Source organism: Phasianus colchicus, chromosome 4 (assembly GCF_987193195.1).
Source record: "Phasianus colchicus chromosome 4, bPhaCol1.hap1.1, whole genome shotgun sequence".
Lineage (NCBI taxonomy): Eukaryota > Metazoa > Chordata > Aves > Galliformes > Phasianidae > Phasianus > Phasianus colchicus.
The window spans coordinates 34,685,937-34,702,104 of NC_143439.1; the positions used below are offsets into that span (position 1 = coordinate 34,685,937).

Genomic DNA, 16,168 nt, shown 5'->3' on the forward strand with positions numbered 1-16,168 from the left:
ATAACATGGGAGTTAAGATAGTCTCAAACCTAAAAGCAAGCCAACTAAAGTCCCTACATATTGCCTTGCTTTGGGCTACTAGTATTAAAACAAACACACACACACTTTCCTGTTTCCTGTCCTTTTCTAAATGATGACTGCTTAGATCACTCTAACTTTCCTCCTAACAAAGTCAATGAAGACCCTAGGTTAACACTGAGTACTAGGTTTCAAATAGTCCCTCTAACAGATGAGGGTAACTACTTAAGAGTAACTTGTGTTAGGCTTAAGATAGTGCTATGAAACAATTCTTACCCACTTATGGTTTAAGAGTGATCTTTGCATTTTACTCCTATGCAGGTTAACTCGGCATGCACAGCATACATTTCAAAGGAATCCCTGCTAAAAAAGGATTTTCCAAATAATACAAGGAAACATTTAATTACATTTGGGCCTGCTGAGCATTCGAAGTCTAGCAAAACTTGTCAAAAGTGAGTTGAGAATAATAAAACAGCATCTGTGTTTCACTCTGACTCCCTGAGCGAGATGACGTATTTGCATAACATTTAATACAGAGTAAAACTGCAACTCTTGAGTAAACTCCTTTTGGCAACACACTGGTGAGACTAACACCTTACAGATAAACATATTGAGGCAGTAGCATCATTCCAGTGCCCACCTGCCCTCTCAGTGAAGAATCTTTTCCTGATATCCAACGTGAACCTCCCCTGCTTATAAAGTACCTGAAGAGCAGAAGTCAAGTGGATGGGGCCAGGCTCTTTTCAGTGGTGCCCAGCAACACGACAGGGAGCAACAGGCACAAACTGAAACACAGAAGAGAAAGAAATCCTTTCCTATGGGGGTGACAGAGCACTGGAAAAGGCTGCTCGGAGAGGTTGTGGAGTCTCTTTCTCTGGAGATATCTGGAGAATCTGCCTGGATGCGTTCCTATGCAACATACTGGAGGGAACATGCTTTAGCAGGGGTTTGGACTCTACGATCTCCAGAGGTCCCTTCCAATCCCAAAGATTCTATAATTTCTACTTTTAAAAATCTTAACCAGAATCATGAAAATGTAATTAAATGTACAACAGTATCCAATCATTATCATGCCATTTACAAGATAACGACACAACAATCTGCTTTACAGATTAACTTAGGAATGTACAGTCCCTGTACAGTCAGTGGAGAAAAATTCCCCAAAAGATGAACCACCTTCTCTAGGTCATACACACACTACACATTCTTGCAACACAGCATGATCCATTGATGCTTTCACATCTATTCTCTAAACATCAGGTATCATCTTGCATATGTTATCAGAGCTGGCACAGTTCCATGGACTGTTCTGTGCAATATAACTTAACTTTACATGCCTTTTTCAGGTATAACTACTTTTGTATCGTGGGTTTTCTATCAAGTCCTATTACAATTGCTTTCTACAGGGTTAAAAAAAAAAAAAGTGTTCATTAGCAACTCCAAGAAAGTTTCATTCCAAAGAATAGCCTTGCTTTTTATCAAACACACAGTTCTCAGTCCTAAAGCACGTAACTACTTACAATACTCTGTGTTGTCATTACTCTTCAGAGTGCTATGACAGTGTTTCGGTTAGCTTACTTTGCCTAAAAGTTAACTGAAAACTTTTCAAAACCTCAGGGATTGCATGAAAACTCATTATTTGAGAACATTATATATTCCCTATTTGCCATTTGCATCACCAAAGATTTTCAGTGTTGGTAGATGAGCTAATTTCAGTTCTTCCTACTATAGTATCTTTGGTCATTACATTTTTGCCACTGTGTATTTGTTCAATAATCACTCAAAGCTTTTGTGAGAAGTCTCTCCAGTGCATCTGTGCTCTACAGTCACTGCTGTTACTTAGTATAGTAACTTACACAACACAGAAACTGCTTTGTACTGAAGTTTCCTAGTAGCTCTTCCCAGCAAGTTTCTTTCTGATAAATACTTTTCATCAGCCCTGTTCCTTAAGAAGAACTGCACTAAAATTAAACCTACTTACCTGTAGAGGTATAGAAAAGGAATAAGTAGTAGTAAGAATGTTTTATTAAAGCTCTCTTAACAGATCTCTTTACACAAACATCATTCCATATTGTTATATTTTCATACACAACAGATCTATAACCCTTGCTATATCTAAGCATGTCACAAAAACAGCCTCTGAAAAGTTTAAAAACAGCAGAAATCTCTAGTAGTTTCAAGGCTTTGTAGCTATAAGTTCTATATATCTTACTTCTATAGCTATTAGTTACAAAACTTATGAATGATTGTTTCACATTCTGTACAAATGCAAGTATTTTTCTCACTATAGATTATCTCAAGACAATGAAAAAATGAATAAATAAAACCTCACTGTAGGATTTCCTGAATGAACGGTTAAGCAAGTTGCTCTACCATTTCTCTTCAGAGTTTCTCTTCAAGTTGCTCAGAACTTTATTGAGATGGAAGGTTGGAAGGAAAGACTTAAGTCCAGATCTAAACACTAGGAGAGTCATTGGGCAAGTTTACATTTGAAGTGGTTTCAGGTCAGCAAGCAACTCCCTCTACCAAGCCTTTCCAGCATGGTATTACAAAATTGGGAAGGTACAATTTGCTGTCCAACTGCAGTGGAATGAACTCAATAAAATAATAATAAAATCAAAAATAATCAAAAATAATAAAATCAAGGGACAAAACACACATACACCAAAACTGACTTATGTACTTAATGTACTATTGCTTACCAGTTTTAGATATATCTGCATACCTTGGCAGGTTCACAAAAAACAATGCAACAAATGTCTTACTATCCAGGTACAGACTTCAGACCTTTATAGTTCAGTCCCAATCCATCATGCCACATACATGCTGGAAAAGGTATTTCAGACTCCATATCAATCAGCATAATTAATTATAAGGAATTAGACTCACGACAGGCAATATAATTTAAAAAGGCAGTCTTAAAAGGAGTTGGAGGGGAAGATAGTTGTGTTTGGGTTTTGGTTTTTCTTGTACTTTTTTTTTTTTTTTAAAGAAAAAAACAATGTCATCTTCCAGTAACTTTCCTGTTTCATCTTATTCCATCTCAGCCTCGGAGGTTACAGACTTTGCTTCAAAGAATTTCTTGGCATTCTTGTAGTCATAAAACAAATATTCTATAACTTCCAAGATCAAACAAACTTTGGCAGGATGGAAAATAGCTACCTCTGCTCCAGTTTGGGCAGACATGCTTGTAAAGTACTGAATTTTTGCCTCTGCACCTGAGTAGCACATGATATATCATGAAATATGCAGGTCTTCATTATGCTTGCCTTTCAGAAACATTGCTTGTTCTTTCATACAATCAGAACTACATCTATTTGAACCTACTTCTCCAAAACAGATTAAACATACAAATAGCATTCATAAAGAACCATTTCTACTTCTGAAACTCCAAGATATGTTCTAATTCCACGTGCTCCAATTAAATATTGTTAAAGTTGCTGTCAATATAAGTTCCACTCCCATGGGCAGAGACTGTCTCTGTTCTGTTTGGAAAATTGTTCCAAAATGCTGTTTCTTTGAAGAAAGGACTTCTTATTTTAAAAGAAACTTTTAGATTTAGGAAAGAGAATTTGGTAATTTGCGGTACTAGGTAGGAGGACTGGAATAACACACAAAAAAAAACACCTTGTGTAGGTATATGCTCAAGTATAACTAATGCTTCTCCCTCCATAGCCAGTAAAAACTGTTCATAAGCAAGTTTAAGGGTAAAAGGCATGTAGAAGCCTTAGCATTAAGGCAAAATGAGAAGTGGAAGACTAAAGTAAACTACATATGGATTTCCAGCAATTGAAGCCATTCATGTCCCCAGAGTCCTTGTTACAGACACGCTTACATTTAAAAGACACCTACATACAATCTTCAGCATGAAACACCAAGATTAACACAAATATCCCCAAAGAACTGAATTTCATGCTCCGCAGGCTCAAGTGAGAAACAGGATTTCTAAACTATTCTGCATTATCTTCTCTCTATTGCTACCTAAGTCTGGGCCAATAGGAGATAAATAACACAAAACCATAGAGCACTCCTCCTGCTCCCATCCTTTTTCCTTCCAGCTATGCAGTGACAGACTGCATTTAACTCAATATACATCTTTCACTGCTTCATGGAGGCAGTTTTCCATCTGCTCTGCACTACACAGACCAAAGCCACTGGAGCAAAGACTAAGACAGCTTTCACTCCTAAAGCAATCAAGCATATGTCAAACAGGTAGATGGCCATCCTGCAGAGATGGCTTGTGCAGGTGGCCACACACTATTGTCAAACAGATTGCACTGCTGATACTTTTGACTTCAAAAGGAGTTGTTTTTAAAAGATAAAATATGTGAAACCAAATAACTGAGTTACTTTCCATACTAGCTGCTTAATTCCTCAGGTTCTCTGGCTACATGCATGGTAGGTTCCCCAGATTCACTGAGCCAAGTCAGGGTCTTAACATTACAGCATAATATATGTAATATATGTAAATATTTCTGCTTTTTTTTTTTTTTTTTTTAAGACCAAACACAAGCATGCTAATTACCAAATCAAATTACCAGCATTTCATGCAATAAGTCTAAACAATTAGACTACGACAAACTTTTGAAAAGAAAAACCATTTCAAACTTTGTAATGCAAATTGAAATAAGACACATGAAAGATAGGTACTTTTAATAAGGAATGTTATATTTGCACATGTGCATGTATGCGTGTATTTACATACATAAACACAAATTCCTCCACTTGTTCTTCCAACAATTATCCAACAATTAAGTTCAAAATTTTCTTCTGTAGAAAATACTGCTTTGGAACAAACATTTTTCAACTTTCCAAACTATCACCAAACTCAAATACTGCTTCCCAGCATGGTTTCTGCAGTATTAAGTGGTATGGAAAAAAAAAGAAAAAAACAAGGAGAAAATTAACAAGTTAGTATTTAAAGCAAAGCTTGAAAAATAGACAATGAGTTACAGCCTAGGTTTTGAAGGAACAAAAAAAGAAAACATAGTATAGAATTCAGTAAGCACTGATGTTCTGTATGATGTAGGAATAAAGGAATTCAGAGGAAAAAAAGTCTGGGCTAATGATTTTGACTCTTTGTAACTGGTTGCAGAGTAAAGTTCTCAGAAGTTCTTCAAGTACTATTTGAGAGCAACAATACAGAATTCAGAAGGACAGTTTAAGACTCTTTCTAAAAAGAAAACGTTTATTTCCTGGCTTTTAGCATTTTTTCAGCATAATTCTAAACTATATAACCATAACACGACTTTCTATGTGTATCAGTACAAACAAGTGCAGCTTTACATAGATTATTAACCTCACTTTACATCTTGGAAAATTGATATGCAGAGGAGGAATGAGCTATCTAAGGTCAGAGACAAACTGAATGAGCAGGTAGGACTGAAGAAACACCCAGTCATCCTTACCACATATATGTCAAAATTCCACCTTTAGTCCAGCTATAGAATAGGGTGCTCACTGAGATGGCAGAAGTCCATCTGAAGTCTTCCAGTCTGGCTACTAATGACAACAGTAATCCTCAGTCAGTAATTCTATCAGGGTAACTGACACTGTACTAAAATATTCTGTTGCCAAAACATTTTCTGAATTGTCCTATGGCAGTGGCACTCTAGCTTTCCAGGCACTCTAGCATCACAACTGGAAGTGTTTACAATCCAGGGCTTAGAAAGGCCAACTACATTGGAGATTGATCACAGAGCATTTAAATGAACACACAGTTCCATAGAATGGCTCCATTTGGAAGGGACATAAAAGATCATCCAAATCCCAACTCCCTGCCACCCACTAGTTCAGGCTGCCCAGGACTCCAACAACTATTCATGTGCTCCTGAAGCCTCTCCCTAGGTTAAAAGAATATGAAGTTAATACACTGTACTAATAAACAGGCTCCGTAGGTCCAGAGAACTGATAAGAGAATGCTGACAAGTTTTAAAATAACTAGACAGTGCTAGACAAGGAAGCATAAGACAACAAAGATTTGGACAGACTTGAGACTCAGCACATATCTTAGCTCTCTTCCCTAGCTAGAATGTCCTGGAAAGCCAAGAACACAGAGCTGCTCACTCTCAGTCCATTCTCATTGCACTCAGAGAGGTGCACCAGAATGTCCTTTATATTTTGTGGCATAAGACATTGAATCATGCTACTCTGTCTCTTCAATGGTCTACATTTCTCCAAAGCATCACACTTTCCAGAAGCTATTGAAGCTTTGAAGAGGCAGTTGGCATTTAGACAACAGAATATTGAAAAGGTCAGGGCTTTGTAGCTCACTGCAGCCATTCTTAGGGCATGTCAGCTACTGAAATGCCATTCCTTTTCTAAAGACAAGGGACATGGAACGCAACAGCAAACAAACCAGCATAATAGCACGCTTTCACAAACTAACAGGCTTTGATTTGCTTCATACATCATGAAGTATGAAAGATCATAGCATTCTTTCCAATGTGGCTTCTTGAGCTTCCATCATTCACACCCGACTACTACGCATTGTAAACCAGTAGCTTCCTGCCATCTTCATTACTGACTCATTTGATTTCCTGCTGCCTTGTTCATTCTGGAGGCAGGACCATCTCTTCACACCTGTTAGCACAGACTATGCTTATTGTAGCCAGGTGCCCCAGGTACCACCTTGCTAAAAACTTAGTCTATTTTTTCCCCTATTGAAGCTTCCTAGGGAAAAGGGATACCAGTAACACCTCTTTTCTAGGCAGACTTAAGACCTTGAAGCCCATTGAAAACTTCCAGCCAAAATGAAGTTTTTGCTCAATTCTCATTTCTGCACACCTCAACACATTTCACAGTCAGGACTAAATCTACTAGTAGTGCAAACTTCCTAGATCTCACTAATTTTCTGATTTTGAAAAACAAGATTTTTTCTCCATTGTAAAATGAGAGGAAGTGAAAGAGAGCCTCCTCCTCCTCACTGCACAGTGATGAGATCAGCCCACAATAAAAAAATATATCCATTCATTGCCGTCAAAACTGCATGTTGAATCAAAAAAAAAAAATCCTTTTCAACTCCTTTAGCTAAGCCTCCCTTAACAAGAAACAGATGTTATTACAGATGAGATTGAGGACAGCTGAAAAGTGAAGGTTCTACTTGACTAATTAAGGTATTAAGTAGGATGCTGAAATCAACAATTCAGCAACATTTGCCACATCCAAATCTGTTTGGATCCACTACAGCAATCCTATGATTCATAACTATCCCTATAAAATTTGTAGCATTTCTTATTCTCTCATACTATACACTTGGACTGGAAATTAAAATACTTCAATATTTTTAGATCGTCATACACTTTGACCTTAATTTCTTCTATTTCATCAGTTTCTCACACACAACTGCAAAGGCTACTATGAGGAAAGTCTCTCAACCTTTCCAGAAACCAACTCAATAATATGGAAAGATTTCCTCTTGCAAAATTTGGTTGCCAAGACACCTTTCCATTCCTTCTGCTCCAGAATTCCTGCAGAATTTGTACAGAAAATAAAGGATACTCAATTTTCATGGTATTTCTTCACAAATTCTGCAGTAAAGAGAAAAAAAAAATCTTAAGTCTGTGATTTTTATTTACTTATTTTTAACAAGACAATGGGCAGTACAACCTAATGATTCCACAGGCTCCAAATTTCTAACTAGCCTATTTCCGGGAAAGCAGTGCTGTCTTAAGTCAGGTACAGCCACAATAAAAATCACTAGTTCCTCACACCAGCATCAGAAAAGTTATAATCCATCACCCTTAACAAAATGTCACCCTCAAAGGCTTTAAAAGAAGTTTATTATTCACTTGCTTAGCACACATTAGACTGCACACAGAACACTGCATATAGTTTTAGTAATCCTAACATTAAAAAATGTTGATAAACCTAATCAAACACAGCAGAGGTTCATCAAGATGGTCAGGGGGATGGGATCATACATACAAATACAGTCTGATGGAATAGGATTTATTTAACCTAAAAAAAAAAGAAAAGCTTTGATGGGACCTATCAGATGCTTACCAATAAGAGGTGGTTATTCAGAAGACGAAGCCAGGTTTGTTACAGCTGTGCAAGGCAGGAAAGCAAGAGAGAACACTTGTAAATTCAGACAGAAGAGGTTCCAACTGGATTATCAGAAAAAAATTATCACAGTGAAAATAATCAAGCACTGGAACAGGTCACTCAGGAAGGCTGTGGAAACCCTGTCTTGAAGACTATCAGAATCTAATTAGAAATAGGCTAGGCTGGACTCTGACTCTCCTAAGGTGTCAGATTATGCATCTATAGTACCTGCTACTTCCCACATTACAGGAGCATCCCAGTCTCAAAGTGCTTCACAAGCAATAGCTCTGACCTTCCGTGCATCATCCTACTGAGCAAATGAGATTGAGTGAAGAGCTAGAAGTAGTAAAAGCTTTGAAGTATCATTCCACGCTTTCTGTATTGCTCTCCCTGGGATTCTGAAATGTAAGTGAAGAACATTACTTTTCAATTGAAATAGGAAGCCATCAAAATCAGATTTGGCCAGGTTACATGACAAGATAGTTACAAATATCATCTCTGTCACTATCCTTCTGTCAACACAAATTCTGAGGCACACAAAAAATTATTCCCCATCCAGCTCTTCTCATACTTCATGAGTTCTTCCTTACTCATTTAGCAAATTAATGCACATGCATCATTCCCCTTTTCTCATTACTTCTGATAATAAGCTATTTTTTGCCAAATTAACAGAAACAAAAATTTTCACTGTAATTCCATCTCCCTTAGTCATTCTCCATTTATTTTTCAGTTACATGATTTCTACCCTTACCTACACCTTTCACATTTCCTTGCCATCTCTTACAGGTCTTCAATTTATTTATTTATTTTCCACTATATGCAACCTTCTTCATTCCTTTTTTTTCCCCAAATTTAGACCACGTAGTGTTGGGAGTTCGTTAACTATTGCAAAGTGCTTAGAAATGCAGATCATGCGAAGAACAACAAACAACAAAGTATGGTTTTATTCTGAATCGCTATATTGTTACTCACTGGATAGACTTGGTATTTGTAGATGTTTTTATTTGCAAGCTGAGAGACGAAAACGAGATGAAGATGAGATAAAAGGTTTATGGTACTTCCTTTAATACAAAAAGATGGAGTCTGACTTTATTTATACTTGTTTTGGGACTGCCATAAAGTCTGATGTAAAGAGAAGACAAAATGTGTTATCTTTCATTTATTTAAGTATGACTTCTCACTAAACCATACATCCATACTAGATTTAGTACATCCACAGTACATCCATACTAGATTTATAGCAGCAGAGACACAATAATACAAGTTTTAGGGCTGCTTATAAAAGTCATGCTTACTGCTCAGGCAGCAAGTCTGGAGAAATAGTCAATAACTGTTGTCCATACAACCTAGACTCATCAACACACACTTGCCATACTGCAAGCCAACAGTCACAGTCTGGTGGGACCTGTGTATAAATCAAGGCTGCCAAGCATCCACTGCAGGGCAAGACTGAGACAAAGCCTGCTTGAATTAGCTGCCCTGAATTCTACCCTAGAGGACAATAAGAACATGAAAAATTGCCATCCACCTGGCACCTACATCGTGTCCCGGTAGGTTAACCAATATCACGATTGTACAGCAGTGTAATTAACAGTAGAGCTTTATGTGTTGAATGTGGTGTTTTCAAAGTCTAGAGGTGCAAACAGGTCTCCTGAATCTCACTTTTCAGGCTCCTTAGGGAGAAAAAAAAACATCTTTTGCTTAACTTAAGGTTCTATGGACATCAGGGGGAAATTCTTTACAGAGAGAGTGGTGAGGTACCGGAACAGGCTACCCAGAGAGGCTGTGGATGCCCCGTCCCTGGAGGTGTTCAAGGCCAGATTGGATGGGGCCCTGGGCAGCCTGGTCTATTATTAAATAGGGAGGTTGTTGGCCCTGCATGTGGCAGGGGGGTTAGAGATTCATGATCCTTGAGGTCCCTTCCAACCCTGGCCATTCTGTGATTGTGTGATTCTATCTTCAGTTTTAGGCTATGAGGTTTATAATTAACTTAATTTTTTAGTTTGCAAACAAGGCAGCATTGTATGTAGTTCTATTATTACAGCTATAAGCAGTAAGCCTTCACCATCCATTTTCAGCTAGCCTTTCTGGAACACAGCACTGGTTCCTAAGGCTATACGTCTTTATTAAGGACCATTCAAAACTAGGGATCAACATCCTTTTGAAGAGATCTTTCTGATTTTTAATGCAAAGTCTTACTAGTCTGTTTACATTATCTCTAGCATTCCTTTAGGAAATGACTAACAGTAGGCTACAACTTCTAGTGAAGAAGTTTCAGCAGAACTACATGAGAAAGAAAAAAATTCCACTTCCATCCAGATTTCTTGATTAAATCCAAAATCAAAGGGCAGAAACTATATATAAAAGCATTTCAGTTTAAACTGGATAATTTCACAATGTGTTTCTAAAGTACATCTACTTCAGAACAGTGCTACTATAGGCTTTCATGTCCTTGCCAGCTAAGTCTTCCACACACTGAAGGGTAGAAACCTTGATACAGAACAGACCTGGATCAGAAATCACTTGTTTTATTTCACTGAAATCAAGGTTCATTCACAAAGAAAACAACACTAAAATGCCTAATGCATTTTTTTTAAAAAAAACTCTATATTGAGATTATTAGAGTAACAATAAAGATTCTGTAAAGAATGAAAACCATACTATGACCCTTGCTACTCAACTGAACTGAAGTTAGTTGCTTTTCCTTTATTAAATAGTCAAAATATTCTCCAATTTCAGCTGATAAAAGACAACCAGTATGGAAGAGACAACTGAAACTGACATTTTCAGTCAACCAATTTAGAAGTCCACTGTCCAAACTATAGTTGGACATACAGCTTCCAGTGATGTATTGCACTGTCCACTCTCAGGAAAACTTGAGACTACAGCATATCTACCATCTGAGAAAAAGCGTACTGGTAAGTTGCTGATGTTCTGAACATATGAAGAGACAATAACAGGCAAGTAAATTCAGAAAACAGTCCAAATGGACAGACACAAAGTCAAGACTCTTTTTGTCACACACAGAATGTCACAGACAGTTTAGGCTCTCAGCCTCAGCAAGCAAGATGTATGATTTCTTTTCAGGATAGTTTCCATATAATTTATTTTCTTTTGAACTGCATTTGAAGTCTGAAATAAAAAGATTGCTGTGGGGCAAGATATTTCAATCTATACAACATAGTTTCACAGACAAAGAATGTTGTTTCGTTTCCAAATTTATATTTCACTTATAATTCAGTTTAACATGTTTATCTGTTTGTTTTCCCACGTCATGTCCTCACTAAGGTAGCTTTGTAAAACAGACCTGTCAAATTCTCTCCTCAACCTTACCTTTCCTCCAGATGTAAACCGGATGCCCTACATAAAGACCTCTTAAATGAAGCTAGAACTAATTCTGTAAGAACACCCATGACTGATTAAGATTCTTTTTTTTTTTTTCTTCCTTGGCTTACATGAAGAACAAAATAAGAAAAACAAACAGAGAAAGTGCTGTACTCTGTTAAAAGATAATACTTCATATAATAATCGCCTAACTGTGTTGAATGCCACTGTAGGCACAAATGCAGTGAGTATTCAGTAATTATATTCCTTTCTATACATAAAAATTATGCTCTTATATAGGTTAAAGTCATTTAGAAAAATTCCCATTTCCCAAGGCCTCAGGCCACAATACTGTGCCCCATACTATTTCTCTTGCAACAAGGGATGCATTATTTAGAGAGCTATCAAGTTCTGACAAGGCCAGGCAGCAGACTCTACCTCCCCCCAGCATATTAACACACAGCAGGATGGTGTGCATGTGAGGTGGTATACATGCATGTGTGCTTATCTGTACACAAGGAATGCCTGTCAAGACTTCAGAAGTTGCAGGAACAGAAATGGTGCAGTAGAAGGATAGAGGAAGGGAGCTAACAAACTTATGCTACTTTCCTGAAACCCTTGGCTAGGGGCACTTAATGATAATACAGATTGATCTGACTGTGCTGTGGACCGTGCTGACTCTTAAAAAAAAAAAAAAGAAGAACCTGAAACTCAAGAAAGCTCACTTCCTTACCATTGTTTTTATTTTTTATTGTAATGGAGTGAGACTAGACTCACAAGGTCACCAAAAGCCACAGAAAGATTTCTTGCTACCTCAGTACCTAAAACTTCCACACACATTTCCATTTCCTTATGATTTTCTACGCTTCGGTGAACGCAGCAAGCTGAATATCCTCCCAACCACTTTTCATGTCAAATACATATATTCCTTAAAGGTGCATTCAGGTCTTCAGCTGACTTCAGTTTTCCAGCACACTCATTTTGCACCAACCAGCAGGTCAGGGTCTGCATCTGCCTGCATAGAATTATTTGAGTTGGAAGGGACCCTTACAGATCATCTAGCCCAAATCCCCTGCAATGAACAGGGACATCTACAATTACATCAGGTACCCCATCCAGCCTGACCTTGAGTGTCTCCAAAAACAGGGCACCTATCACCTCTCTGGACAACCTGTGCCAGTGCCTCACCACCCTTATTGAAAAACAACTTATTTCACTGTTCTAACAAGCCAGCTTCAAAAGATCAACCTGCACATCACCATATAAAGTCTAACTGATCAATACTGCTGTCACCAAGAAGCTGGAGCAAGGGGAATGCCCCAGCAGTTTGTTTGTATTTTTCTCCTCAGTCTCCAAGCCACTTCATGCTCTTAGTTCACAGGATCTCTTGAGAAAGTGTAGGTAACAGAAAAACAAGAATGAAAAAAAAAACTGTCATATTGCCAGGGACCTTCCAGGCTTATCAGTGCAGAGAAAGCTTTTGAAATAAGTTTCTTCAACTCTGCTCTGAATAGTTAGACAAGGAGAAAATAAAACTATTTGTGAAGCAGGAAATGAGATCACAAAGGCAAGCAGAGATGAAGTGGAACAGCTCAGCTACCCAAAGCTTGTCTTCAGAACAGTTAATGTCCCTAGTCCAGACAGTAATCTCCAGTAGGCATTGCAGAACCCTGACTCTGAAGACCCTGTGCACCACCTCTGAGCCCTATACATGAGGCAAGTGACTTTTCTATACGGATGCCAACTATGGTAAGGTACCCTCTAGGAGCTCTAAAACAGAGTCACAGAATCATGGAATGTCCGTGGGTGGAAGGGATGTCTGAAGAACATCTGGTCCAACACCAACAGGGACCCTGAAAGCAGGTTGACCAGGAAAACATCCAGACAGCTTCTAAATAATCTCCAAGTAAGCAGTCCTTTTTCACATAGCCATTGTGCTACTCAGGAGAAGATGAAGTTTTACTCTCACTCAAACTAACTTCTGGAAGTAATTACTAATAGTTCAAACCAAAGTTCAGCTGAGCAAGTAAGTTCTTTGTAGAAAGTCTTCCAAAATTAGCAACTGTCATTGAGATTTGAGACAGGGTAGAGATTATCTGAAGAGTAGGCTTCCACAACAGTGCTGCTCAGTTACAGCCATGTCAGCAATACCACAAACGCATGGCCATACTACTACTTATAACGCTTGCTAAAGGAAGTGGAGGTAGGGTGAGTTGTCTACTTGTACGTTATGTGTGCAGATTACAAAATAAGTCATTGTGCCCTACACCAGCACTCACTACAAAGGGGCAATAGGACAGAACAGGATTATCAGGACTACTCTGCCCAGATCCCACTCAATTCAAAATTTTTTGTTTTAGGCCAAACACCAACCCTCTGTAGAGGGCTTTTTATTTACATGATGCCTTCCTTTTGGTTGTCTGTTCTTAAATAAATTAAACGCAGAATTAAAACCAGGAGACTGAATAGGAAAGCCTTGGTTTCCAGTTCAGTTGGTACATAAAGATCTTCAAAACAGATTCGTTTTACACTTCAGGAACAAACCAGCTATTTTACACATATATAGTGTACTCTGAAGATACAGATACGCATGTAGACTTCTGCAAAACAATCTCAACATAAAATTTTATAAGTCTGTTCAGATCATGATTCCAGTAGCAGTCTGTGGATAAGGAACACTTCATATTTACACAGTACATTTGTAGATAGACTGTTTCTTCCTGACTGACAGAACACAGGCTCTGCCCACCCCTTTCTCTTAGTAAAGGAAAGCTGCCCCAAGGGCTCTGGTCATTGCACATTACCTCACAGCACTCACATACAAGATTAGGCTACATTAGGATACGTGCCAAGTGCCAACAGCACAGTAAGCTTTAGCACAGGAGCATAAGAACTACTTACAGGAACTGAAACTTCTTCATTTAGAAGTGTACTGAAAGCACATTCAACTTTTTAAAAAACACTAGGCAAATAATAAACAGCTCTAGTTATGAGCCAGTCTGCAGACCTGAGCAGAGCTCTTTAGGATCACACTACTCTGCTTTCATCCAACAGTTTTGCCTTAAATTGCCTTCTACCACTGGCTGAAGGACTTTAACTGTTTGAATTATCTTTTTCTTTCAGCTTCACCCAGCCCGTATAAAAGGCCCAATGCCCTCTTGTGGCTTTGTTACTTGTGAGCAAACTTTGATCATAAGAAAGTCATATCTGAGAATAGCCCATCACAGATTTGTCATACATTTTAAGATCTGCATCATGGAAGGAAATGTTGATTCATGCCTAAGTCCATAATTTACTATAACTCTCCAAAGGAACATCTGGTTGGACAGCCAAGTCAAAAACAATAAATGGCAATATTTTTGGCAACTTCTTTTTCCAAAAGTCCAGGCACAATGAGAGATTGCACCTCTATTTGCCATCTCTACATTCAGAACCTGAGATCCTCTGCTTAGCTCTCTTTAAAAACTTATTTGAAATTAGATATTTTGGATGTGACTCACTGATGTATCAGAGATTGAAACATCATTACTAAAAGGAAATAGTTATTATCCTCTCAACTATATGGAAAAATTATTACATTTGGTCATACAAAAAAGAAGAAAATGAACCATAGAACACCTGGAAATTTTCACCAGTACAACACACAGACACATGTAAACAATATGAAACAGGCAGCAAAACAAAAAGTAGTCTTTTACTTCAAAATAATTCTGCTTTTGTTGTTTTAATGTTTTCTAATCAGCACGAAGACTTGTGTCAACTGCCATTAGAAGCCATTACTTAGCACTTCTCTCTCTCACATCACAGAGGGTGATAATTTGCTGCTCATACCTGCATTCTCTGAAACCATCCCTCAAACAGAATTCTTCACTTTCCCAAGAGTGTTTCCTACACTGTATCCATGAAAACAGCAAGATAGAGTGGGAAATAATGGAACAGGTTATTTTTCTATACCATTTGTGGAATAAAACACACCAAAGAACTGAAACCAGACAGTAGGTAGATTTAACTGAGGACCTCACTGTCGTTATATTATGACCACAGTGAAATTTCATAAAATATTGTGACACTGAACAGCAATTATCAGATTTCTAGTCACTCCATTAAAACCTGGCCATGTTTAATTACTATGACCTTCCTCTCCCAAGATCATAATTCACCCATTTGAGTTGCTTTATTTTCATTAGCTGAGCACTTTAGCAAGAATATATTAAAGTACCACTGCAGTGCCTGAATTAAACTGCGGGACAAAACTAGTAAAATTTCAAGTTCATATGTAAAGTGAAAAGTCTGAGCTGAAAGATAGCTGGATTTAAAAGAATCACAGGTTTGCTTTTGTTACTTATTTTTTTTTTAATCTTAAACTTGTACTCCATTCACTGCACCAAAACTCTAGCTGCACAACTCCAGCAGGTGGATAAACGATTGCTGTTAGCCAGACTGAGCTCAGGAATGTAGAAAACAAATCCAAGGCACAAAATAAAGTATAAATAAGGAGTAATTAATGTGCACCCATGTAATGCTTGGCTAGCAAAGTACATCGGATACAGGACATGCAGCTTTATCTCACTGTTTGTGATTTCAAATCTCAGCATCTGGCTGTCATAGTAGATGCAAATTTGGTGGCAGATGTTTGCAAGAATCCCTAGGGAAAAACTGTTTTTGCAGTTAAAAGCATAGAGAGCAGCTTGTTCAATTTGCCACGTTTTTGTCATCCTGCCATTCTGAACCATCATCCTTATCCCTCTTGTCTGTCAGCCTAAGACAGGACAAGTCACTT

General features: G+C 38.0%; 1 protein-coding gene across 8 annotated transcripts in view; it reads right to left on the bottom strand.

Annotated features, from left to right (window-relative positions):
- The window catches only part of LOC149918176 (uncharacterized), a 281,148-nt gene that overhangs the window by 193,942 nt on the left and 71,038 nt on the right, over nt 1-16,168 (bottom strand). Inside the window, exon 4 of one of the 8 annotated variants that reach the window (XM_090139157.1) lies at nt 8,181-8,462. The exons of the other annotated variants lie outside the window; for them this stretch is intronic. Within the exon in view, the coding sequence (XP_089995283.1) occupies nt 8,372-8,462 (91 nt within the window). The 3' untranslated portion in view covers nt 8,181-8,371. Of the gene's footprint in view, nt 1-8,180; nt 8,463-16,168 lie in introns of those variants that run through there. 8 annotated transcript variants of the gene reach the window in all.